A 27,056-nucleotide genomic window follows, 5' to 3' on the forward strand; every position below is an offset into this window, starting at 1 on the left:
TAGTTCCTATTTCCTAATGAAATTGAAATTTCATTGACCAAATCATTAGGTAATTATTAAGCTCTATTTTAATTCTGGAGCGTATGAAAAGCCCAGCTCTGAGAGGTAAGTTGTAGGTCTAGCCTTTCATGCACAGGACAGTAAAGACAAGGGGCAGTAAAGCAGTTTAATCACTGAAAATTATCCACAATGATCAAATATAAATGATTAAATAAAGGGAGTGATGACATATGTAATCAGGAAAGTTGCTAAGGATCTTTATGAATATTTCATCTGGGAATTTCCTTTAAAAGATAAAATCATAATAATTATGGCCCCGAGATCATGTAATAATAATTATGATAGAGTCATAGTACTTTGAGATATGGTGATACTTTAATATTAGTTGCCAAGCTATGCCACACAAATATTTAATTCTTATGATTAACCAATCATAAGAAGCTTTTTTCCCTCCCTCAGAAGATGAACCAATAATAAGTGAACTCCCTCTTTCAGGTCTTGGAAGAAAACAGCCAAGTGAGAAGTGAGAAGTGAAAGGGAAGAACATGACAGCATACCAGAACTGAGGGAAAATTCCCTCATCAACTAAACCCATCCTGGGATGCCACATTCAGGCCATGACAGTCCTGTTATGTGGCCAGGATGGTGATCTGTAGAATACACAGAAAATAAAAGGTATGGACAAAAAGTACTTCTTGTTCTAGTATACTCAATAAATAGGAAATCGCATTCCCTCTGTAATTGTCCGGTGTTAGGAGCTCACATTATATCAAGCTGTATGTATATGTTGGAGGATTGGCCCCTAAATTAACAACAAACTCAAAAGATAATTGAAGAGAGATTTGTAAAGGAAGAGTAATGAAGAATTTCAAAACAAAAGTAATAGACACTTTTCTACTTAGAACTATATGAGAATTTCACACTCCCCTGATATATTTAACTTACAGTCTGTTTTTCAAATCCAAATACTCCAAGTGGAGAATCATTCTGTGGAATAATCACAGTTACCACAACATCATCCCCCAGTCTGCCACCTCCAGCCACATGGATTAAGGAAATATTGAACAACTCCTTGAGTTCAACCTCAGCATCATCAATTATGGTGATTTGTATCATTGCAGTAACCTACAAAAGAAAGGAAGAAAAGGAGAGAGGAAGAGAAAAATAGAGATAGGAAGGAAGAGAGGGAGAGGAGGGGAAGAAAATATTGCAATAATTTTTCATTATATATATTTCAATAGAAACTTAGAAACATGACACAAAAGAAAGAAGCAATAATTTTGCCTGTTAGATTTGTAATACTTTTAAAATCATGATATTTATAGTAGTTGAAAGTCAGAAATTTACAGTCTGCTATTTTTGAGATAAAACATTATAAATGTAATAAAATATAGTATATTTACAGATAGAAAAAACAAGAACTGTTAATCTTGAAAAAATATTATAAGTGCTATGAATGCTCTAACAACTATTGTACAAACATACAACCTAGTGTGCTTTGTTTTATTATATGAAAGCAAATGAAACAATAAAAATTATAATTGAATTCTGCAATTCATATAAATGCTATTGATTTCAAATACATATATATATATATATATATATTTAATGTAGGGGAAAAGAAAAGCAGGAAGAAAGGCCAAATTTGATTTTGGGTTTTTTTTAAGATTTTTTAAAAATCAGGATTTAATTCATTTCTCTGAGTTTATGTTAAAAGTTTTATAAACTTATAAATAAACTTGGTTCACCTTATGATTTCCCTAGTGGTCATAAACTATACTAGGTATATATTCAATATTTAAAGTCTCTTTTTGTATGCCATAGGTAAATTCCAATACTTTGATATAGATCTTTACCAGAAAATGAAGTTTTTTACCTAAAACCTTTAATTTAACAACAAAGAGAAGCAAGAAATCTAGATGTCACACTCAGATAAACGAAAGCTTGAACAAAATCAAAAGGTAAAATGGAAGCGCATTAAAATGTGTGCACCTCAAATTGGTACTGCAGGATACAGACTGTCTTCCATATTGATGTGGACTTCAAGGATCAGGATGATACTAAGGATGTTGGAAAATGATGAGACTTCAACTATGTGCTCAGAATTACTACTGATGACATAACTAAAGTTGGAAGGTTGCTTTGGTGAAAAATCAATTTTTAGTTTCTGCTTTTAATGTAAAAATCTCATGTACTTAACATTAACATTTACTCCTCCATGTTAATAGGAAATGATGCAAAGTTCTAAATCTGATAATAGAAAACAAAAACTCACTATTTCGAAAACATTAACTATAATAGGTCTCTATGTGTAGAAAAATGTAGATTTGCATGCTTATTTTTTAACAGAATTTCCTGAGCCCCTAGGGGCAACCAATAAGTTTATGAATACTATGCAGATTTGTCAAGGCAAGAATAAAGCTACCTATAGATTCTGCTATATGAAGTTACTAATATTTTCATGGTTGTGCATATGCCTTTTCCACTTTTCATGGAAAATATTATAAAGATATCTCATTCTTATATATTACAAAATACCCAATTTAGAAAATTTATAATACTTTGGGAATATTTTGTAATTTTTAAGCTTGGTAGACCTAAGTCTAGAATGTCATTCATTTTTCAGGTTTTAGTAAAATAAAGTAAATTTGAGACATAAATTTAATATTTAAAAATTTTATTGGAAATTCTAAATTAAAATATGCATTTATAAACATTAAGAAATAAATAGAGGGGGTGAGGTTGTGGCTCAGTGGTACAGTGCTTGCCTAGCATGCATGAGATATGGGTTCGATCCTCAGCACCACATAAAAATAAAATAAAAGATATTGTGAAAAAATTGTCCTTAACCTTTATTAAAAATAAGAAATAGAATAAAAGCATTTGTGATCATAAATACAGTCAAGTTCATCACGTAGGTTTTTATACACTGCAGGCACCTCTAAGTCAATCATTATACTGTTTTAGAATTTTTGGTTTTTAATGGAATCAGGTGGGGAAGTTCAAAAAAGGGTGAGCTAGGCACAGTGCCTATAATCCCAGTGGTTCAGGAGGCTGAGACAGGAGGATCATGAGTTCAAAGCCAGTCTCAGCAATTTAGGGAGGCACTAAGCAAGTCAGTGAGACCCTGTCTCTAAAAAAAAAATACAAAATAGAGCTGGAGGTATGGCTCAATGGTCAAATGCCCCTGAGTTCAATCCCCAGTATTAAAAAAAGGGGTGTAATTCTTGCTTCTTAAATTTCTCTTCCTAGGCCCACATTTATTAATAATATCTGTTTGACTTGACACAGAAACATTCAGAGTTATAATACAACTGGCAATCATTAATGCATGCTCATTTGGTAGATACCTATAAAATTCTTGAAGAAGAATCAAAAAATACTAACATGTTCATGACAAACTTACTTGCCCATCTGCAAATTCAAGAATCCCTTGAGATGGATTAAAGTCTTTCAGGCCAGCAGTGCCTGGTATTGCTTTCCAATAAACATTTACTGTCTCGAAACTTCCAGCCAGCTGGACTACAGGAACCTGAAGAAAGTTCAAGGGTGGAGGCACCTCATGAGCAGTAATAACTCCACCAACATCCTTGAATAAAGAACACATGTTGAAAAGTAAGACAAAAGGGGCAACTATCCTAAATCATCATCTTGTAACTTGTTTGCTTCCACTTATATCTCATACTTCACTCTTCAAATTATAAGTTAATAGAACGGAAATAGGCATGACAGGTCTTTAGAACTTTTACTCTGAAATTTCACAAAAAATAAACTTGATGAATCCTTTGAGCTGGTCAAAGAGAACTAAGAATTAATTTGAAAGACAAATTTGGCTGTTCATCTATTTTAAAATACCTACAAGCAAAGCCAATTGTTTTGCAGAAAATACAAAAACACTGAACAAATCATCAGGGATGAGCTTCTACATTACTATAAATATATGAAATTCAACTCACCCTAGTAACATGAAATATAAAAATTCCTCTGGGATCATCATTTTCCTCAGTCGTTATCTCAGCTGTTTCCATTCCTGGTCTCTGTACACTTGGCTGCTCTGTAGAGAAGTCAGAGTTCATCAGGTTTACCTCAGTGATGATGATGATAAATCCTTCTTCCAACTCAGGAGCATCATCCTGGGAGGTGGGGTAAAAGAAAAAGTGCTTTTCTGTTTTTGGTTGTGTTTGTGAGGTGAGGTCTCACTATGTAGAGCATACTAGTCTTGAGCTCCTGGGCCCAAGAAATTTTCCTGCCTCAATCTCCCTTGTAGCTGGAACTACAAGAATTAACAAGGATGGTAGAATACGATAGACATCATCACCCAAAGTACACGAATTGGTGGCAACATAATTTATATACAATCAGATATATGAAAAATTATGCTGTATATATGTAATAAGAATTGTAATGCATTCTGCTGTCATTTATTTAAAAACACAATTACAAAAAGAATAAACCATCACTCCCAGCTAATTTTGAAAGAAAAATATTTAATTTGCATTGGAAACTTGATATTTTTCAGTATGGAACAAATGAGTTCATCTACATGAATGGGCAGCTCTATTACACACAAAAAGATTCATATTCAAATGTATACATTCTCACTGACAACTTCAGGATCCATGGGATGTTCAAGATTAAAGGCAATGTTTCTATGGAATGCGCATTCTCATTAGAAAATAAATAAGTTTTCAAAACCTATTCCACAAATTTTATTGTTGAGGTACCAGGGAATGAACTCAGGGACACTTAACCTTTGAGTCACATCCCCAGCCCTTTTTTAAAAATTTTTAATTTTGAGACAGGGTCTCACTAAGTTGCCTAGGGCCTCACTAAATTGTTGAGGCTGCCTTTGAATTTGCAATCTTCCTGCCTCGGCCTTCCAAGCTACTAAGATTACTGGTGTGCACCACCATGCCTGACCTATCCCTCAATTTTAACATGTATTGAATATGCCTTTCATATATAATATTCTAAGAGAAGCTTAGTAAATTTTACTTTTCCTTTAAAAATGAAAGTTCTAGACCTGTAAATCTAGATGTAATACTATATTTAATTCATTCTTAAAGGTTTTTATTTTTTTTGAACATGAAATAAAATTTCAAAACATAAAAAGAAAACATGTAGAAAGGGAAAGGAAACCACCTTCCTACTCTATTCCTGTATCTTTCCCAGACAGTCCTCTTCAGAAGTCACTACTAGTAGGAAAACTAATGACATTTACTAATAATATAGACATGTATAATAATCAACATATAGTGCTATTAATATTACAATGTACTATTTATTAATACCTTAGTTGATTTAAGTGCATAGTGTTGGGAATCAAACCTGCCACATGTTAGGCAAGTGTCCTGCCACTGAGCTATATTTCCAGCCCCAATAATTATAACATTAATACAACTATTGCCACTTTCAGTTTTTTTGTGTGCATCATTATAGATTTTTCCACATTCTCTCTCTCTCTCTCTTTTTCTCTCTTTCAATATGTAAATATAGATATACAGAGCAAAAAGTAGACCTAAGCCATCTGAATATTAATCTGGATTCAAGTAATTGTACCCTGAAATGAAATTATTCCCCTATCAAACCAACAATAAAATTAACTAAATTGTTCCATTTTTTTAGATATTAGTTTAAAGCAACTAAACAATCAACATAATAGTACAGACAGTCAGGCAAATAATTAATCCAAATACAATGTTTCAAAGTTCACTCAAATTTGTCATTTTTGTAAGCTAGTTATAAAATATTTATTTATTCATATTAAATATTTATTTAGGTGGAAAAATTACTCACATTTTCTATATTAAAAGGATCATTAAAAATGATTTTTACCTGTAAGAACATCACAATTTTACATTGAAAAGCATTTTCTTTTCTTTTCTAGCACATTTATTGCCATCCATACTCACTGGCAAAATGGCAATATTCACATGAGTTTCTTTTATGTTTTCTTTCATTATTATTGTTGTTTCTTGCAGTACATAATCTTTATTTTCAATAGCTTGATTATTTGTGTGTAGCGAGAAATTGGGTTTCGCCTTCAAGTGAATGGCAATGTCCCCAAAGAACCCTTTATCTTGAACAATGTACAACTGCAGATTGGTGATGTTCTCTATGAGACAAACATGCCTCTAGTCAGTATGCTTTTCTGTTTGCTGTCAATGTTGTTTCAAGTACTCACAGTGGAATGTTCTGCACTATCTTTTTAAACAGGTAAGCAAACAATTAAAACAAATACAGTACATACTCCCAAGGAGTATTCTGTCCATTGTCCCCAAAGTTGTGCTGAAAATCACCATCCATTCCTAGTATTCTGTCTAATCCCTCAGCTCTGATTCCACACGTAGCTTCCTGTGTTGTACGTGTCATATTGAAATTGCTGAAAGTCTTAGGGAAGTGCATATGTAAAGTTGAACAGAGGTTATATGTTTAAAAGATTCTTGAAAATAATTAGTGAGATACATGAAGACATCATTTAATGACTAATCATTAGAATAAGAGTGATCCATGGGATGTTCAAGAGTAAAGGCAATGTTTCTATGGAATGCTCATTCTGAGCATATACTGAAGTTCATATACTGAGGTGTCTATCTCAAGGTTCAAATTATTTCACAACACCTACACTTTATTTCATTTCTTAGATTTTTAAAAAATTAATTTGTCATATAAAATGCAGTAAAAATGCCTGTCAATATTCACCTGCAGGTCTATGAATTTCTAATGACTAATGTTGTGTCTTTCTTTCCAAATTCCACAGTGATATTCCTGGCAATTGCTAGGTATTTCAAAAATGTGTGTTAAATAAAAAAATAAATGGCTTATTTTATCATAAGTCTATTGTTTCAGTTCTGAACACATGGAAATATAAAGACCCAGGAAATACTACATGTCATTTTTTCCCATCAACTCTTCCAATGAAAGATATTTGAAAGTTGGATATCCACACTGTTATCTGAAAATGTTAGAATCATCTCACAGTGTACTCTAAATACATATTATGTTTAACCCTTTTTAAAAATACATCAAATGACCTTCATCCATAAAATTATATTTATCCAACAATACAAATAGTTATTTAGGTGAAGATTTCAGCACTTAAAAGAAAAATAACAAGGACTGACCAATGTACACCTCACAGTATAAAATTTTTTCTCATTAATTTTTTGGATTAAGCAATTTATACATTGATACGATGTGCTTCTCACTATGTTGTCAGTGCACCATACAAGTACTAAAAATGTAGAGAGAAAATGTGGGTGAGGAAAACAAACAATGAAGAGAAACTCAAATAAAAAACAGTTACCTCTACTGCAATGACTTCACTAAACTGTTAACATTTTTACCATGATAGTATATCTTTAAAAATTGAAAGTATTTTTAAAAACCTTATTGCTAAGTAGTCACATGATCATAAAATTTGAAGAACAAAAATGGCTATGACTTGTCAAATTGGAAAAGTAATATAAAAATAGAAATTTGCATTTTTTTAAGCATCAAAAGTAAATTCATTTTTTACTAAAGCCTGAAAAATATGTAACTGAATTTACCTTTAGGCTCTGCTACTCTGGTGAAGAGAGACTTGGCATGCCAGCCCACGAAGCCATAGGGAGAGTCACTGGGCAGAGTAGTTATTACGGACTTGTTTCTTTTCTGATCAATAGTAACACTTTTTGATGGGTCCTCAACCCCTTCTGTGGCAATTTGGGTTAGTGTTATGATCACATCCTCTGATAACTCTGGTATATCATCAGCAAGAACAGTTAGAGTAATTGTAGACAGTGCCTGGCCTTCAGTAAATGAAATCTAAAATTTTAGAGAAAGATTTTATTTATCCTGTCATTATCACTCTGCCGTAAGGATATTAAAAAGTTTGATTTTCTTTCAATTATGATATAATTTAACAAAGAGTTTAGCAACAATATGTTATTATACAAATAAATAACTTTTACATTAAAAATAAGAATGGTAGGAAAAAGAAAAAGTAAACCATTTCTAAACCTAAGCTAATAAATCATATAGTCAAGTTGTCATATCCTGGAGCCTATATTTCTTTCTAATTTAGTGTACAAAGTCTTTCTGAAAATCTGCTAGATAACACATGTAAAGTTCTATAAAAATAAAAGAAGGCGGCATGACAGCTTAAACATTTTTCTCTATAGAATTTTTGTCAGGATTGCTACTCCAGATAGAAGCAACATTTAACAATGAATCAACCTAAGGAAAGAGAGAGAGAAAAAGGGAGGGAGGGAGAGGGAGAGAGGGAGAGGGAGAGAGGGAGAGCATTTCTCTCCTTCTCTGTCTCCATTGTCTAAGGAGACAGATCCTAATTTGCTTAAAGGCATCTGAAGTCCCTGTTGACCGGAATTCTGTCAGCTTCTTGAATGCTATTTCCCATTATGCCCACCTCATACCCACTCTCCAACAATATGGCTACAAACCACAATTATTCAAATTGGTATTACAAGCCTATGTATCTACCCCTGTTGACGTGCACCTTGTCACTCAGGGAAGGCACTGGAAGATATAAACCCAAGAGCTTTATTAATAAAATCAGGAGTGAGAAAACTACTGCCTACTGGCCAAATCCATTTTTCATAAATGAAGTTTTATTGAAACACAGCCAAGCTTATTCAATTGCATGCTGTCTATGACTGCCTACATTATCTACTTTATATCATCTAGCAAAACTGTGCAACAAAGGCAAACTAGTTGTGAGTGAGAACAGATGGCTAAGAAAGCCTAAAATATTTACTATCTATCCCTTACAGAAAAAAAGTTCTTATTCCTGAGCAAAATAATTCTTTCAATAATATAGCATACATTTTGGGTAATACTATGCACTAAATTACAAATAATTTTAATCATGCTTTTATATGAAATCTTAATTGGAGATATGTAATTCAGAAATATGACTTAGAGTCTTGGTAGCTTGCATAAAGTAAATATGAAATTCAATGGAATTTGCTGTAACATTCCTTTTTTAAAGATTTTTTTATAATATTTTTTAATTGTAGATGGACACAGTATCTTTATTTTATTTATTTTTATGTGGTGCTGAGGATCGAACCCAATGCCTCACACTTGCTAGGCAAGCGCTCTACCACTGAGCCACAACCCTAGCCCTGCTATAACATTCTTAATACACTGAAATTCCACTCACCTTTCAAAATAAATGAAACTAGAAATGTGGACTATAATAATCAATTTTCCTTTTGGGGGATATTGCCATAAAAGTTTTTTTTAAAAATAATTCTTCAGAGAAGCATTTGGGCAAAACAAAACAAAAAACTTGACTAATGTATAAAACCCAAGGCAAGCTAAGGAGACAACCCATTTTGTACATCAGACAAGAGGCTTCCTGAAACTTCTTTTTGTGAGTCATCTACTTCTGTGGCCATCCTGATTCCACTTTTGCACCTGAGCTCCAAATTTATACTGTCCTCCAGTTAATGCTAATGTGATCCTCTACCCACATCTCTTCTAGGGACATACAACCCCACAGCTGCTGGGAACAACAGCTTCTGTGCTCCTCATTGGGAATGGTCCTTACATGCAGCAAATGTCTCACCCAAGATTATGCCCCACTAAAAGGTGGCATGAAGTAAAGAACTACAAAAATGGGGAAGACAATGGTTCAGCCTTAAAACTGGAATGACTCCAAAGGATCAGCTTGACTGCAGAACTCTCCCACAGGATCAACTTCAATTATAACTGCCCATAGATCAACTTCTCCCCCTTCACTTTCTTCTCTTCCTCTTTTTCTTATGAATGCAACTCAAATAAACCTTCTGCCCATGTTCCAAACCTCTATCACTATACACCATTGATATATCTTTTCCAGAAGGTTGATTATTTTACCCAGGCTTATTCATACTTACCAGCCCTCCCATTTTATCTAAACATTAATAACATGTTTCCATCCACAGTTTGGGTGGCTTTATCTTTCTGACAATGTAATACTAAAAATTTGATATATTGAACCTCAAGAGGGATAACTATTTACAGATAATTTGGGTTTTGTAGAAAAAAAGGAACAATAACCATAGCAACAAAACTAACCTCAAATTGTATTTCTCTCTGTGGTAATTTGTAAGAATTCAGTGTTGACATTTCATCACTGAGGCAGGATCTGGTCTCATATATCAACAGTAATCATAATTTGTATGTGTCTTCTACAATTTTTGAACATTACATACCACTCCCGAGGTAGGAAATATATCATCAATACTTCCATCAGCTTCCCATACTACAGTTATATGGCCATATGTGCCTTTTAAGCGCTCAACATTCAAGGTTATGAGGCTATCTTGCTCCATTTCTTCTATTTGCTTAAATAATGAATTCTGAAAAATATGCCAAAAGTCACAAGGATTGACTTGAAATCATCTAAATATAGTCTTTTCTTTATTTCATGTTATTATGCTTTTGTAGATTTCATGGTAATAAGCAATGTGAAACAGTAAATTAAAATAACAGTTAAAAATAGTAAAGTAAGAATTACTATGATTTTATTTTTAAACATACAGGTTTAAGTAGATAAAATACTAGTCAATAAAGATTTAATTTTATAGGATTATTTTTATTTTTGTTCTATATTTTCAAATTTTGTTGAGTGAACATATTATTAAATTGATAATCAGAAAGCATGTTCTTTTATAAAATAGTACTTATAACATGTAAAAAGTTTGTAGAATGGAAAGGACATGGAGTCAGGTGAGCAAGAAGCCTTTCCCTCAGAGTAAGGTCTGGCAATCCCTCTAGGTATATTCTTCCTAATGGTAAAATCTGTTGGACCTACAAGGTCTCCAGCTCCCACCCCAGTGCAGCCCATCGTAAGAATGAAGGTGCTCCTTCCAATCATTTGCAAATGTAACTTTATACTTAAATTCACATCCTCTTACCTATTTCTGTTCATGGTGTTTCATATCTACCTCACAAACCTTACAACTATTTTACCAGCCAGAAATCTTCCTTTGCTTTATATTAGAATTTCTTTCTTCTCACCTATGCTTCCTAGCCTCTTACCATTTTCCCAAATTAATTTGTACCTCTGTGACTTAATATTCTTCACTGAACACACAACAGAAGATCTCTTGCCAGCCATTTAATGAAATTTCCTTCAAATGAATATTTTAGATAATCCCTTCTTACAATATATCCTTGGCTTCTCAAGGGTAATAAGAAAAAAATATGAAGTTTTAAAGATTTTTTCTTTCCAGTAAGATTTTTCATGTCTTTTTACTATGATAATCTGAAAAGAGACTCCCCCATTAATTTCTTAAAGCTTATGAAAGCTTCTATTTAGAATGCTAATTTCAGTAAAGATCCTATCCTACAGTGATACTTCATACAGTATTTTAACAAATTGTTACAGATGTTACAGAGTAATAAAATCTTGCTCAAGGCAAACATTCCTGAAGAAAATGCCTTGATTTTAAAATATGCATATAATTTATTCAGAAAAGATAATGCCTTTTTAAAAGAAAAAATATCCTCTCTGGCTCTATATTTTCCATAAAGGAAGGTTAGTTAAATGAGGACTTCATGTAGCCAGAAATATTCAAGATGTTCTTGTCATCTACTACACCTCATCTTGAAAGGAGACTGTCCAGACAAAAAAGAGCTGTGTTGAGAAATTCTGAAAGGACTAAAGGAATCCAGGGCACTTACCCTGGCATGGTGACACCACAGTGATTTAGTGTCTCTAGACAATTTTTAAACAAGGTTCCTAAAGTGGAATCTACCGTGCCCATACAATTGAGGATAGTCTGTGCTCTCTATCTGCAGAACAGCTTCAAGGTAAGAAGATGAACACACGCTGCAGAACATGAGGGTTCTGCTCTACATACTTGTCTGTTGTCCTGCAAAGGCTGTGGAAATGTTCTGTACCCCTCCACATTCAATGACATGATCATTGAAGCACCCTTGCAAACAACTGACTGAGGACATTAGAATGTCCAAAGCTTGTCATCTTACATCCCCCAATGTTGCTCTTCTCACAGTTATTCATATCTTGGGGAAGGGTAAATTCATGCTTCCCATAGCTCTGCTTATTTGCTGAATTACTGCAATAGTCTCCTGAATTACTGCAATAGTCTCCACACTCCTGTGGGAGTGTCCTTCCTACTCACAGTATGTGTTCAATATTATAGTCAGAGCATTCTTTTTACAATGAATCAGGTCACACATTTCTTCTACCCTAACCCCTCCAAAGGCTTCTAAGAGGGCAAACTCAGTACGATGCTAAATAAGGGACTTGTGTACAAAAATATTGACATAGCAGTCCTGATTGTTGTCCCTAAAAAGGCCAGCTCACAGGCTAGTCCTCAGCTAGTGTTTGGGAATATGAATTTCAAGAGGGTTCCCACCATTCTCAGAACTTCTGTTTTGGGTACTGGAGGATGAACTCGAGGATACTTTACCACTGATCTATGCCCCAAACCCTTGTGTTTTTTTATTTCTAGAGAGGATATTTAGGAGAATCTTTGTCTTTTGATATCCCTGCCTTAATCTCCTGAGAGAATGATAAGATATGCACCACCACACCCTTCTCTATTCCCAGAGCTCTCAAGTTGCTCCCTGTGCCCAAGCTATTTGTACAAATGTGATTAACTAACATCTGTTTTCCTTCTGGAAGTGTAGAATTTTGGTATGTGCCAGTCAGATGGTAACCACATGACCAACTGCCAATTAAAACCTTGGGCACTGAGTCTCTAGTGAGCCTCTGGTTGGCAAAATTCCACATGTTGTAACAACTTGATGCTATGGAAATGAGTATGTCCTGTGAGACTCTGCTGGGAGGGGATTCTTGGCAGTTTACACCTGGTTTCCTCTGACTTCACCCATGAGCATTTCCCCATGGAGAATTTTGAGTTTGTATCCTTTGCTTTCATGAATTATAGCTATGAGTATGATTCAACACTAAGTGCTCCCAGTGAATCATCAAAACTATGGATGGTCTTGGGATAACAGGCCCCTGACTAGCCTCCTGGACCTATCTCCCCTGCTACACTGACTGTAGCCAGTGACTTCCTTGTTGCTCTATAAGGACAAGAGGGCACTGCAGGCCTCTCCTCTTGGTAATGGGTCCCTGTCTGAACTGTTACTACCCCAGATGTCAATATAATTCAATTTTCAACCCCTCCAGGCCTATGCCCTTCTGAAACTCCATACAGCCCTTCCTGACCATTCTATTTTATATTTCCTATCTACAACCCACACCCCTTCTTTCATGCTCCATATGCCTTCTCTGCCAGATGCTTCTCAACAGCACTAGCACCGTCAGATATAGTACATGTTTTATTGTATCTTTGCCTATTGTCAGTGTCTCCTTGATCCCCTCTAGGATAATGAAGGTAGAGATTTTTATTGTTTCATTCTCTGACATCTTTAACATCTGGCAGAATATTCAGAACATAGTGTTTATTAAATATCTGCTGCATTTATGGAATAAATGAAAAACCAACTGATCAGGTTTGTTGCCCAGTTCTGGTCAATTAGAGATAAGAAGTTTTTGAGAGGCTTTGGGAAATTTCTTCTTTAATCAAAATGGGATATAAAGTATCTTTCTGTCCCTAACTGGACATGAATAAAAAGCAGTAGCCCAAATAATAATATCAGTTCTCAAACAACCAATGAAGGATCCATTTTGAACTAACAAAGTAGAGAAAGGGAAAGGACCTCTATTGACACAGTACAATCTCCAACTTCTTTCTCTGTGGACATGCTCTTAACATTTAAGCTAATATAAATTAAGTTTTCCTTATATGTAGAAGATTTCAGAGGAAGAGAGATAATAGCTGTACATATAACTCTAGTTCAAAAGTCAGAATACACCTGGCAAATATAATACATGATGCAACATGAATGGCTGTTCTTTTGCTCACTGGCAAAAGCTGATAAAGGCTGTGTGGGGAATATATTTAAAAAGATTAGCATGGCTGGTTTTCCTCAAGACAAGACATCTGCATGTGTGCAATGCACATATAGTTATATCTCTCTTCCATCCTCCCCACAATAAAAATATTTTATGTGATATGTATGACACAACACAGTGTATAGTGTATTAAACAGTCTGTCTCATCATTGCCCTCTGGTAAAAAGGCTAACAGCAGAGCCAAACTCCTGGACCAAGAACAATTAATTTCAAATTGAAATAAAAAGAATAACTACAAAAAAATTAGGACAAGTTGATCCAGAGGCCCCATTGTGTAAGACAGCAAATTCCAAGATGCCAGCAGAATTTACCTTAGAATGCAGAACAGGGGATAAAGCCATGGCAAAGGAAAAGAGAACAGCTGCAGGGAGTATGACTCACTCACCAAGTGCAGAAAAGTCCTAATTTATAAATGAGAATGAACAAAATCACTTTGACTTACGAGTATAAAATCCTTAATATCATTACCTGAGCAAATCCAACAACTCCATAGGCATCATCATTAGACAGAATAGTTATTTTCACATAGCCATTGCTACCAATCTCTGCTCCACCTTTGGGATTTTTAAGCTGAACTTTGAAGGATTCTTCTTCTTCTGGAACTACATCATCAAGAATATTTACTGATATTGTAGCTTCTCTGTCCCCAGGTTCAAATATCAGTTCACCTGAAATAGCATAAGAAGCGTACATAAAATAAGTTAACGACAACAAATTTAAAATACACACATACTAGATTACTCATGAAACACATTACTCTGAGTAATATTAAAGTTTTGGAAGAATCACATTTCATAAATAAATTTTTAATTAAAATTATGTATATACTACTGAAGAACTTCATAGAATTCATATTAGAGAATGGATAACATCTCTATTTCTGGCTTAAAAATAGCTGTTATATTTTATATATTCCTCAGTCATTGACACTTAGAAATTTGATGCCATATGAAATTTTAGTGAGCATACAGACACCTTGCATAAGTGTTGGACCTACCTAAGAATAAAGTCAGACTAGCTGGAGATGTAGGCCAGCTCATACATGTGTGAGTGGGAAGCTCCCACAACAGCAATTAATTTCTTGCTTGAATTAAGGGACTTTACTGTAACAGAATATGCATCCTGAGCAGAACGTGCTTCCAGAACAAATGAGAACTGATCCAGCTCTTAATCCCAGCAGTAAAGAGCAGACCCTTCTTGGCCAAGTACAAGTATGTGGACTGCAAGAAAGAAAGAAAAGGCATCTTGGGGTGAAAAGTGAACTCTTTCATACACTGTCTCCCCCATTTCCAAAGCAAAACTTTTCCCAAAGTTCCATTTGGACATCTCAAATTAAGTAAATATAATGCTATTTCTAAAAGTACCTAAATATAAATAATAATTTATGAGTGCTGTGGAACGATCAATCCAGCTGGACAATGCACCCACATGCATTTAAGAGAAATGAAAACACTGTCTGGTAGTACTCACATGGGTTTTGTATTCTTAAATCTATCTCAATATCTATTTATAAGTACTTTTTAAAAACATATATATTTTTAGTTGTAGTTGAAAACAATATCTTTATTTATTTATTTTTCTGTGGTGTGAGGATGGGACCCAGTGCCTCATACATGCTAGGCAAGTGCTCTACTACTGAGCCACAACCACAGCCCCTATAAGTAATTTTTTAAAGTAAAAAATATACATAATCACACCAGTAAATGTTTTAATTTTTATATTTTCCTCTCTAGTCACTATATTAATTTATATCTGACAGTTATAAATAGTAAAAAATTGTATAAAAAATCTAAATTAAGAATTTTATCCCATATTTATAGTTTTACACAGGATTATATGTTTATATGTTGCTGTGTAGTATATAAATTCATAATTTTAATGCATAGATAATAATATGTATGGTTGATCTTCAAGATATATTTAATAATTTCCCTACATTGGCTATCTGTTGTTTTACATTTCATTTCCAATATTAAGTAAAGACAGAATTTTTATTATTTCAATAGATAAATTATTCAAGGTTATTAGGCCAAAGTGTATGAACAAATTCATGACTCCTAAAGTATATTCTGCCAATTCTTTTTGAAATGTTATCAGAAAAGTGTATTTTTATTAAATTCAAAGCAATGGCACATATTTGTATCTACAGAAGTTGGGAAGGAAGAGGGCATACATGTTGTATATAATACTAAACAATCTTGAGGCTTAATACTGGCCAAGGTGGGTAGGGGGTCCATATAGAAACATCCAAATTCCAGCACTTAGAGAAACTCAATGGAACATAAACTCCCAAATAAAACTGATTGAGTGTTAAAATAGCACATGGGACCAGAAATTATGAGGGTCTTCTAAACTGTTAGCCCATAAGTTATAGTGGCAAACCCCATATTCTTACTCCTACATATCAAGAACTACTGACCATATTTGTTTACAGCAATTAATTTAAGTACTATTATAGTTTGTAAATGTTGTGTAAAAGACTAAGAAAAGTCTTATTAACACACATGAATCTTTAACTATCCATATATTTTGCATAAAGCTTTATAAAACTGGAGATATTAAAAAAAATAAAACTCAAATGGATCTGAAAGCCCTCAAATTTAGCTGACACAGTCTCAACCAAGATCAAAACTAGAGTGATCCGAGCACCACTGATTTTGGTTCTCCACCTTCATAGATATTCCCTATTCACTTTTCAATCAGATTGGTATGAATAGGAAACAAGTTGATAATGTGATGTTCACATTAAAAATATGGGTGCTCAAATCTACTTACAGATACTCTTCAACTTGTAATGAAATTATGTCCTGATAAGTCCATAATAAGTAGAGAATAGCATCAGTCAAAATGCACTCAATACTGTTAACCCACTGAACATCACAGCTTAGATTAACCTGCTTTAAATGTGCTCAGAAAAAGCCTCCAGTTGGGCAAAATCATCTAACACAGAGTCTATTTTATAATTGAATATTGAATGTCTCATATAACTGGTTGACTACAGTACACCACACAGAATGCAATCTCTGCTGTTTGCACCGTGATTATGGGGCCAACTGGAAGCTGCACTCCTTGCTGCTGCCCAGCATTGCAATCATGCTGCATATCACTAGCCTTGGAAAAGGTCAAATTTCAAAATATACAGTATGGATTTGACTGAATATATATCACTTTCACACCATCATCAAGTCAAAAACGAAAAATCCTAAGCACAGCCATTTTAAGTCAAGGACCATCTATATATACATATAATGAGTATTTCCTCAGAAAGTAAACATTTATAACATTTCAAAAGCAGGAAATTGGGTCAGAGAATTGATAACAAAAAATCTTACATCTCTACTCTGGGACATGGAAGTGTAACTAGTACTCGTACTCTTCTTCCATTTAGCAAAACAATAAAAAAAGCAGAAGTTATCTCAAAAAAAGGCAACCAGATAAGACAGTTTAAGAAGTGTAGATAAAGAGAAGTTTGAGTAATGAATGGTAGAAAGTAAGTATTCTTAACTTTAAGAATGAAGACAGTAAGAGACAGTGTGGCCAGGAAGAGCTACAGAGGAAGCAGCAACATGAGGAGAGAACTGAGTTCCAGCGTAAGGAGAAGGGAAGATTTTGAGGAAGGTCTGAGATAACAGTCTATCTGTTCCACAGGGCCTTATGGGAGCATGTGGGGAGTTGAGGGAGGTGGGACAGGGCATCTGGCCTAAACATAAGGGTTTGTGTGATCTACAGGATGTACAGACCAAATGAGGATCAAAGTCTCTTCACCTCCATGTGCCCTGGACTTCTCATGAAGACTAAACAGAGATGAAGAGAGCAACCATCTATTCCAAATGATTTCCAAAAAGGATGATGTCCAGAGGCCATAGTTTTGGTGAAGCTAACAGTTGGGAGACTAAGAAAAGAGGGTTAAGGAGCCTTCCAAGCAGTATACAGAGCTTTGAGGTTTAAGTGAGATTTAAAAGAGGGGGTGCTAACTAGGCCCTGGAACATAATAAACATTCAGTCTTTAAAGGCTATAGATTTCCTTATGTTCTGAATACCTTACCAGCCCTTTAAAAAAGTGGAGTTCAACAAGGTTCAGTTTGAGTTCTTTTCTCATACTACATAGTCTCTTTCTAAACCATTCTATCTCAGCCTATACTAAAATGATCCTCTGTACTTAGTGACTTCCATTGTTTATCTGTGACTAAGGATTCTCCTCTAAACTCCAACCAATAATATTTACTCAAAGGCATCTCAAACTCAACATATCCCAACCAAATTCATTATCTTTGTCCCAGAAAGGCACAGTCCTCCCCCATGTCACCTCCATGATAGTTGTTGTATCATGTTTCCATTACCTGCAGAAATGAAGGCTATTGACAACCTCTCTCTCACCTACCCCAAACATCTTGCTGACCATCAACTCTTCCGGATTTAACTCATGAGATATCTGAATCAATCTACTCCACCTGCATCACCAACTTATTTTCCACCTGCATCACCAACCTATTTTCCACCTGCATCACTTACCACTTTCCAAGCTAGCCTAGTCTAAAGTATGTGTCTCCAGAGTGTCTTCAAATACTTTTTCTTAGTAGCCTCTAAGTTTTTCTACCATGACAGCAAAAAGCTCCCCTTTAAAACAAACACACAGTGTCTCTCTCTCTCTCTCTCTCTCTCTCTCTCTCTCTCTCTCTCTCTCTCTCTCTCTCCTTTCCTCCCTCCCTCCCTCCCCATCTCTCTCTCTATAACTTGTCTCCCTATATTTCTTCCTCACCTTCTCATAAAAAATACCCCAATACTTCTAGAAGAAAGACAAAACTCTTTCAAGTCCCCATATGATTTATCTGTTTAATCTTTGGTTACACCCCACACTAATGTCTCCTCCTTGCCTCTTTTGGGTCACACTGGTCTTCCTGGTCCTTCCCTCAAAGCACCACTCACCATAACCACCTGACCTCTGTACATGCTGCTGCCTTTGCCTGGAGCCCATCTCATGCTCAATTCTTTGTCTCATGAACTCTTACTCAACCTATAGTTCTCAGCTAAATAATTCTTCACTAAGAAAGTTTTCTGGTTCTCTCTTTAGACCAGGTCATTTTTTCCCCATTTTGTATTATGAAAGTACAATATTCCATTCTTTTTATTTGTTTATGGATAGAAAATTGTGTGCTACGTATGATGTCTCTCTTCCCTACTATGTGCTAAACTTCTTCAAAATAAGGACAGACTATATAATTTTGCTTACCCTTGTTTCCCTAGGTTCTACCTCTGTGCTTGGCACATAATTGGCATGTAAAATACATCTATTAACTAATAAAAAAGAGAAGGGTAAAGGGCAATATGAGTTTATATGTCCTTGTAGTCTTTGTTATATTCATTCTTCCCCTTCCATATAAAGAACTCAATCACTACCCAATAATCTCTGTAAAGTCATAAATCAGAATAAAATATGTGATCCTCACAGTCATGGCAGCAATCTAATATTTTTAATAAAATATTTGACACATACAAAATAAGAAAGCCCCCGAACATTCTTTAATGCATAATTTCAGCTTTCAGGGGATCTATAATAAGCCTCTCTGAATAATTACCTAAAATCTTTTCATACTTCCACAACCTCAAGTCACAGAAACAAAAGAAATAAAGAGACCTCACAATGGGTTCCTTAATAAACCTCTGGCAGAATTTCCCACAAATTCTTTTAGAAAGTTTGCCTATTATATTTTTAAAAAATCTTTAAAGGCAATTCTATAACTTTAATTAATGGCCCATTCACGCAGCACACTTCATCCTTAATTTATTAGACAACTATTTTCAATAATAATAAGTGCCTCAAGTAGACACAGTTAAGCCATTTGAAAACTTGAGGTATAAGAGAAGCAAAAATTAAAAGGCACAAAATTAAGGGACAACTGAAAAAAGACAAACAAGTATATGATGAAAGAAACATAATTTATTCAGCAAATCCATACTGAGCAAACACGAAAATCAATCAAGCTGTATATCATAAGAGAGTGCAGCAACACAGGACTTGCATCAGTGTGTGGACAATGTAAAGCGATAATCTGAGGAGGGGATAAGGAGAAAACAGGCAGGCATAGGATTTTGACAGCAGAATGAAGACAAGTCTAGAGACCTGAAACCCATGCCATAGTCCAGATGGAGAGTGGCGGGGTCTGGGAGAATATATCATGGATGCAGAGCTGAGGAGGAAGAAGTGGAAAACACAGAAACGAGATGCAGTGACGTGTGTGTGTGTGTGTGTGTGTGTGTGTGTGTGTGTGTGTATTAGAAATGAGAGGTAAATAAGCTGTGATTCCTGGTTAGTGTTGAGGTGACTTAGGGTGACAGTCACAAAGCCTAACAGAGAAGAAAGCAGTCAGGCACCTAAGAGAAAAACTGCAAATATAGACTGTCTCCTATATTTGCACCAAATCCTCCAGTCTTCTCAATATACTTTACTTTATACATTTTAACTTTTGTGAGTTAGATTATCCTCAAAAATCAATATCTCTGAAACCCAACCCTCTAACAATCTCTCTATCCATTATTCAATAGGGTCTTCATATTTTTTATTGCTTCTCTACTCAGACATTAAGACTATGAAGTTAGGGAATTCTTCATATCTACATAACAATGACTTACATATAATATTTAATTAGTAAAAGTGTGCTGTTTCATTCATATGAAATTGGTATGTCTCAATCCAACAGCAGGACTGTGATTCATTTGGACTAGCCTGTGTAGCCCCTTGGGCTCGGCTTCCAAGTTCCTCTGGGCACCTCAGCAGCATACATGATGATTCACCAATTGTGTGTTGTCCCTGTACTGTTGACACCTTCCCTAAAGGCAACCTGACCAGCTCACATGGCAACTTCTCTTTCTCTACAGCCTGCCCAAGTGATTCCTCCAGACAGCAGATATACTACACATATATCCAACTTTCTGACTTTTCAAAAAATCCTTAAATGCTAATGTTTTCTCTCTTCTTATATATACTTTCATATTTAAATATATATATATTTAAATATATATATATATTTAAATAAATATATATATATATATTTTAATGTCATTTACATTTTCTCTAAATAAAAGAGACAAGAGACAAAAGAAGTATCCTATCTTTCTTCTTCATTAACATTTTCCCCTATATTTTAGTCACTTATTCTCAAGGAGCCTTTTGAAATTCTAGGACTTCTGGAAAGATTGTTGTACAGATATTGATTTTATACTCTTTTTAAAATACCCAGGCTCTGGAATGTGACAATTTTATTTCTAATTCAATGAGATTCAAATAATCCTGTTTCACACTGCCTTTAGGATGACTAGTTAGCAGTTTAAAAGTCCTTACCTATTCCAGAGGTTGGTGTGAAGGAATGAATTCTGTTAACGGTAGGAAAATCCAGGGATTGGAAATACTTGAAAGAAGACTGTCCTATCTCCCAGAGGAAAATATCAATGGAATTCTGATCTCCTACAACAATAGAGTAATAATCAAATCTTGAAGTAAAAGTTACAGAAAGAAAATGGCAAAATTGCCTAGTAAGACTATAACAAAATGGTAATTCTAATTTAAGAAACAAATTTCATATGAATCCATTTAGTTCAACAAAAACATAACTTTTTAGATAATGTTTCAAATGTCTTTGAATTTACCACACAAAGTATATATATAATAGTTAGTTAGTTAGTTAGTTAGCTATTGTCCATGACCCAACCATAAAAAAAGAAAAGAAGCAAAATATTTTCTTTTTTTTAACATTGTTGAAATTTCATCTAAATTTTTGGTAAGCAAAAGAAATCATATTCTTATTTAGAAAACATTTTTGAAACAATATTGTCAAAAGTTGCTGAACACTTTTTATTAGTACTATAAATTATTCATGACACCCCAAACATATTCAGATAAAAAGTTACCTGTTTGCACTTGTCTATGAAATCTTCATAGATCATTCTATTCTACCAACCACCCCTTATTTTATTTTAACATAACTTTAAATTGGTGGTTCAGGGCACTACAAGAGTACTGGCATAATGCTTATTTTTTCCTCAAATTGCATTTATACCTGATAATTAACATTATCCCTCAAGAAATAGTCTATGGATTACCTAAAAAATTGTTACAAGAGCATTTTCATATAAAACAAATATTATGAAGGCTAGACGATTTGGGTAATAACTATAGTTGCATTATAAACACCATGTCATCTTACCTAAAAAGGTATTTTTGGCAAAAATTAAGTAAATATCATCTCCTGAAGACAAAGCTTCAATTTGTTTCATTACACTGACTGGCACTTCTTCAAAGTAAATAAATGTGCTGCCAGACCATCTGAATAAAAGGACATGTAGCCTGACATTAGCCTGGGAAATTGCTAAGAACAAAGAGTTGCCTCTGTTGAATAAGGCCATGGTCAAAACACCCCAGACAGGAAGATTCTGTTGCAATGCAAAGCTCTGTCTATTCCATCTGAAGACCTGTAGGAAATGTTCAAATATAAAAACCTTCATGACTAGGAATTTAGCACTAGGAAGAATTTAGCCAATGTCACATGTCTATTCTCCTGTATCCTTTTATTTAGTTAGGATGATACTTTTATTAAGTGGGAAAGTACCAAGCCTAATGCCTTCTCCCCTTTTTTATCTCTGTGTGTGTACACACATGCATGCAGAATAAATGAAAGAGAAATTATTTGAAAATAAATCTTAGAAGTTAGTACAAGATCTTCGGATGATGCACATCATTTCCAACGTCTTGATCAACAGCATATAGAGAAATGCCTAAACTATTTTCATCCTCATGGTGGCAATGCATACAAGGCTTCAGGGTAAGTGTTCATAATATTTACAATTAAAAGAAAGCGTATAATCGACCTGGTTTCCTATATAATTTGAGCACTTTCACAATAAATTATACTTATTCAGGAGATGGAAGATGGTGGAGGAGACAGAAGATAACGAAGTAAAGGAAAGCTACTTCCTAAGCTGCATCCTGGTGTGGTAGGAGCCCTCTTCAAACAAAGACAAGAGGCACAGCACAGCTAGTAGATGTGTGCACATGCAACTCTGTTGAGCAATGTGGCGCCTTTAGTAACCAGGTATGCATGTGTTCCCCAGAACAAAGAAAGGCAGTGTGGCACACTAAGCATGCAAACGCCACTCTGCTAACACTCAGAGCACATGTGCAACTCTGCCAACACCCCCAGTGGGCCTGTGCATCTCTGTCAAAATTTCCTTATAGAATAACCACATGAAGTGTATTTTTCCATATAGGGGAGCAAAGGAGCTAATATGTAACAGGGGAAAGGGAGACTAGCAGTGGCTATATAAGGCAAATCCCTGCTGAAATGGGGGCTTGGCTTTTGGATGAAAATCCACCCAGTCTGTCCTGGCACAAAATAAACATTACTCTTATTAACCACCTTGGTGTCATGTCTCTGTGTGTGAACCCCACAACAGTGGCCTGGGACCAAAGCAACAGGTGTACAGCTTCTTAACAAGGTGGGTAAAAGAGGAATTTCAATAAAATTTAACATTAGACATTGAAGTGGCTCAGGGACTCAGGAATTTGGGTACAGTAACTGAACAAAAAGGAATACATTGGAGCAGACCTGGCAGCCCCACCACCTATGCAGAGTCACCACAGACAGAGAAAACAGAACACAGTCTTCATAGAGAGAAACCTGAAATCAAAAATGCTACCTATTCTTAACTGATCCATAGGCTGTACTGCATGCTAATGCTTGAAAAGCACGCTCTATATTTCAACTGATTATGGAGAGATGAGGCAAGTCACAATGTCCTTCACACAGCTTTCCGGGGACCTAAGCTGGGCCAAATGGAAAGTGAGTAAAACAGTGACTACACCCAGAGCAAAGGGAGCCAAATTCACTTGTCCTTTGTCTCAGGCAGCTCATGTGACCAGCTGAAGTCTGAGCTGGCATGGTGAACACACTAAAGGACTAGACCAGAGAAGACAGTGCTCTTGAGCAGCAGTGAGTAAAGGATCAGCAACCCCCTGTCCCATGATTGGATTTTTGGGAGGGTCTTGAGAACCAGACCTGCAGATGACATTGGCTATTGTCTAATCTAGAAGTGGGTCCATCTAGTCTTTCCAAAGAAGCCCCAGCCAACAAAGCCCAGGAGGCCTAATGAGACCTCAGCCCTACCTGCTGAAACTTTTCTCACAGGATGCTGCAGAGGCAGTTCCTTAGGAGTGCACCAAACTGGTCCAGATGGACAAAACACCAGCTGACAGTTTGTCCTAACCCACCCCACCTCATACTAGTGAGAAGGGAAGCTGAGTCTTACATACTACATCAAACAGCTTCAATCTTAGGCTGTTCCAAGTGGCAGCTCAGAGAGCAACACAAAACCAGGAAGTATTAAACAACCCCACCCTTTGCTCTCTCTATCTGTATACAACTCAGAAGAATTGAAAAGAAAGACTGTTGAAATACACAAAAACCACGCAATGTCATCAGTTATTTTGTCTAATTCAATGGAGAAGTGTCCTTCACTATTCATTCTTCATTGCAATTTTTAAAAATTCTTTCTGGGGCTACGGCTGTAGCTCAGTGGTAGAGCACTTGCCTAGCATGGGTGAGGCAGTGGGTTTGATCCTCAGCACCACTGTAAAAAATTCAATAAAGTTATAAAAAAGTATTAAAAAATTATTTCCATGTGTGCATCATAAACAATATTATAAATCAAATGGATCAAATGTACATCTACAGAATATTCCACCCTATAACAGCAGAATTTATCTTCTCCACAGCACACAAAATTTTTTTCCAAAATAGACCATATTCAGGGCCATGAAACAAATCTTAGCAAATACCAAAACAAAAATCAACATATCCCATGTATCCTATCAGATAATAATGGAATGAAACTAGAATCAAAGCAAGAAAAATAATAGAAACCACAAAAAGATGGAGATTGAACAATACTCTCTTAAATGAAGAAAATATCAAAGAAGAAATAAGAATAGAAATTAAGAAATTCTTAGGAAAAAAAAGAGAGAAAGATACAATAGATCAGAATCTCTGGGACAGTATTAAAATAGTTCTAAGAGGAAAATTATAGCACCATTATAAAATTAAAGAATTGTCAAATAAATATGCTTATGCTTCACCTCAAGGCCTTAGAAAAAGATGAACAATCTAACCCTAAAACCAGTAGAAGACAGGAAATAATTAAGTTCAGAGCCAAAATCAATAAAGCTGAGAATAAGAAAACAATAGACAGAAACAAGATAAATAAGATTGACACTTAGCCAAACTAACAAAAAGAAAGAGTGAGAAGAAGCAAATCAACAAGATCTGAGATAAAAAAGGAAATACCAGCAAAGACCCTTTTGAAATCCAGAGTTATCAAAACCTGTTTTGAAAATTTGTACTCCAATAAGCTGGAAAATCTTAAAGACACTGACAAATTTCTAGACACATATGGACCTACTCAAATTGAATCAGAAAGATGTAGAAAACCTAAATAGACCAACACTAACTAATGAAACTGAAACAGTAATTAAAAGCCTTTCAAAAAAGGAAAACCCAGGACCTGATGGATTCTCAACTGAATTCTACTAGATCTTTAAAAAAGAACTAATACTCTTTCTCAAATTATTCCATGCAATTAAAAGAGAGGGAACACTCCTAAATACATTTTTAGAAGCTGGTATAACCCTGATGCCAAAACCAGATAAGATGCATCAAGGAAATAAAACTACAGAATAATATCCCTGATAAACTAGATGCAAAATTGCTTAATAAAATTTTAGCAAACACCATTTAAAAACACATCAGAAAAGACAATACACCATGATCAAGTGGGTTTCATTCCAGGAATACAAAGTTGTTTCATCATAGGCAAATCAATAAATGTAATTAATCCTTTAACAGAATTAAGGACAAAAATCATTTGGTCATCTCAATACATGCAGAAAAAGCCTTTGATAAAATTAAACACCAATTCACATGAATAAATGCTGGAGAAGCTAGGAATCAGAAGAACTTACCTAATCATCATAAAGGCCATTTATGACAAACTCAAAGCCAACATCATACTCAGTGGAGAAACACTAAAAGCATTTCCTTTAAAAACAGGAATAACACAAGGCTGTCCACTCTCACCACTCCTATTCAATATAGTCCTCAAAACATTAGCCAGAGCAATCAGGCAACAAAAGGAAATGAAAGGTATACAAATAGGGAAAAAAGACATCAAACTATTTGTTTGCCAATGATATGATTCTATATCTAGAAGACCTAAAAAAAACTCCACTAGACCACTTCTAGAGCTTATAAATAAGTTTAGCAAAGAAGGAGAATACAAGATCACCACTCATAAATCAATAGCTTTCTTACACTCTAACCATAATTCAGCTGAGGAAGAAATGAAGAAAACCATCCCATTTATAATAATATCCAAAAAAGTGTTAAAGAGTTAATGTAAAAAAGAAGGTAAAAGAACTCAGCAATGAAAATTATAGCACATTGAAGAAAAAAACTGAATAAGACCTTATCAAATAGAAAGACATCCCATGTTCTTGAATAGACAGAATCAATATTGTCAAATGGCCACAGTACCAAAAGCAATATAGAGATTCAAAGCAATCTCATTTAAATAACAATGATATTTTTCACAAAATTAGAAAAAAACAATTCTTAAATTCATTTGGAATAATAAGAGAAACAAAATAGCCAAAGCAATACTAAGCAAGAGAAGAGAAGCAGGAGGTATCACAATACCTGATCTGAAATTATATTTCAGAGCTACAGTACCAAAAACAGCATGGTATTGGCATCAAAATAGACATGAAAACAAATAAAACAGAATAGAAGACGAAGAGACAAATCCACATACTTAGAGCCATCTGACATTTGAAAAATATGTCAAAACTATATTTTAGACAGACAAAAGACAGCCTTTTTAACAAATGGTGCTAGGAAAACTGGATAGCTATGTATAGAAAAATGAATCAGACCCCTCTATTTCACCCTATACAAACCCAAATCAACATGGATCAAATATCGGGAATTAGACCAAAAACTTTAAAACTACTAGAAGAAAACATAGGCTTCATAGTCCATCATATAGATGCTGACAAGACCCCCAAAGTGCAAGA

The 27,056-nt window shown here is 34.8% G+C and overlaps 1 protein-coding gene across 5 annotated transcripts in view; it reads right to left on the reverse strand.

The window, feature by feature from the left end:
- Positions 1-27,056, reverse strand: part of LOC144374771 (adhesion G-protein coupled receptor V1-like) — a 73,033-nt gene that overhangs the window by 16,569 nt on the left and 29,408 nt on the right. For 4 of the 5 annotated variants that reach the window (XR_013434078.1, XM_078037508.1, XM_078037507.1 and 1 more), the window contains 10 exons: positions 22,141-22,259; positions 21,279-21,401; positions 14,937-15,159; positions 14,408-14,607; positions 10,200-10,346; positions 7,551-7,806; positions 5,913-6,115; positions 3,957-4,133; positions 3,407-3,589; positions 946-1,125 (listed from right to left, as the gene is read on the reverse strand). Coding sequence is in view for 3 of the 5 variants with exons in the window: in XM_078037508.1 (XP_077893634.1) it covers positions 946-1,125; positions 3,407-3,589; positions 3,957-4,133; positions 5,913-6,115; positions 7,551-7,806; positions 10,200-10,346; positions 14,408-14,607; positions 14,937-14,979 (1,389 nt within the window). In the remaining 2 variants the exon portion in view is untranslated. Of the gene's footprint in view, positions 1-945; positions 1,126-3,406; positions 3,590-3,956; positions 4,134-5,912; positions 6,116-7,550; positions 7,807-10,199; positions 10,347-14,407; positions 14,608-14,936; positions 15,160-21,278; positions 21,402-22,140; positions 22,260-27,056 lie in introns of those variants that run through there. The other variant, XM_078037511.1, reaches the window with a different exon arrangement.

The sequence above is a fragment of the Ictidomys tridecemlineatus genome, unplaced genomic scaffold (genome assembly GCF_052094955.1).
Source record: "Ictidomys tridecemlineatus isolate mIctTri1 unplaced genomic scaffold, mIctTri1.hap1 Scaffold_87, whole genome shotgun sequence".
Lineage (NCBI taxonomy): Eukaryota > Metazoa > Chordata > Mammalia > Rodentia > Sciuridae > Ictidomys > Ictidomys tridecemlineatus.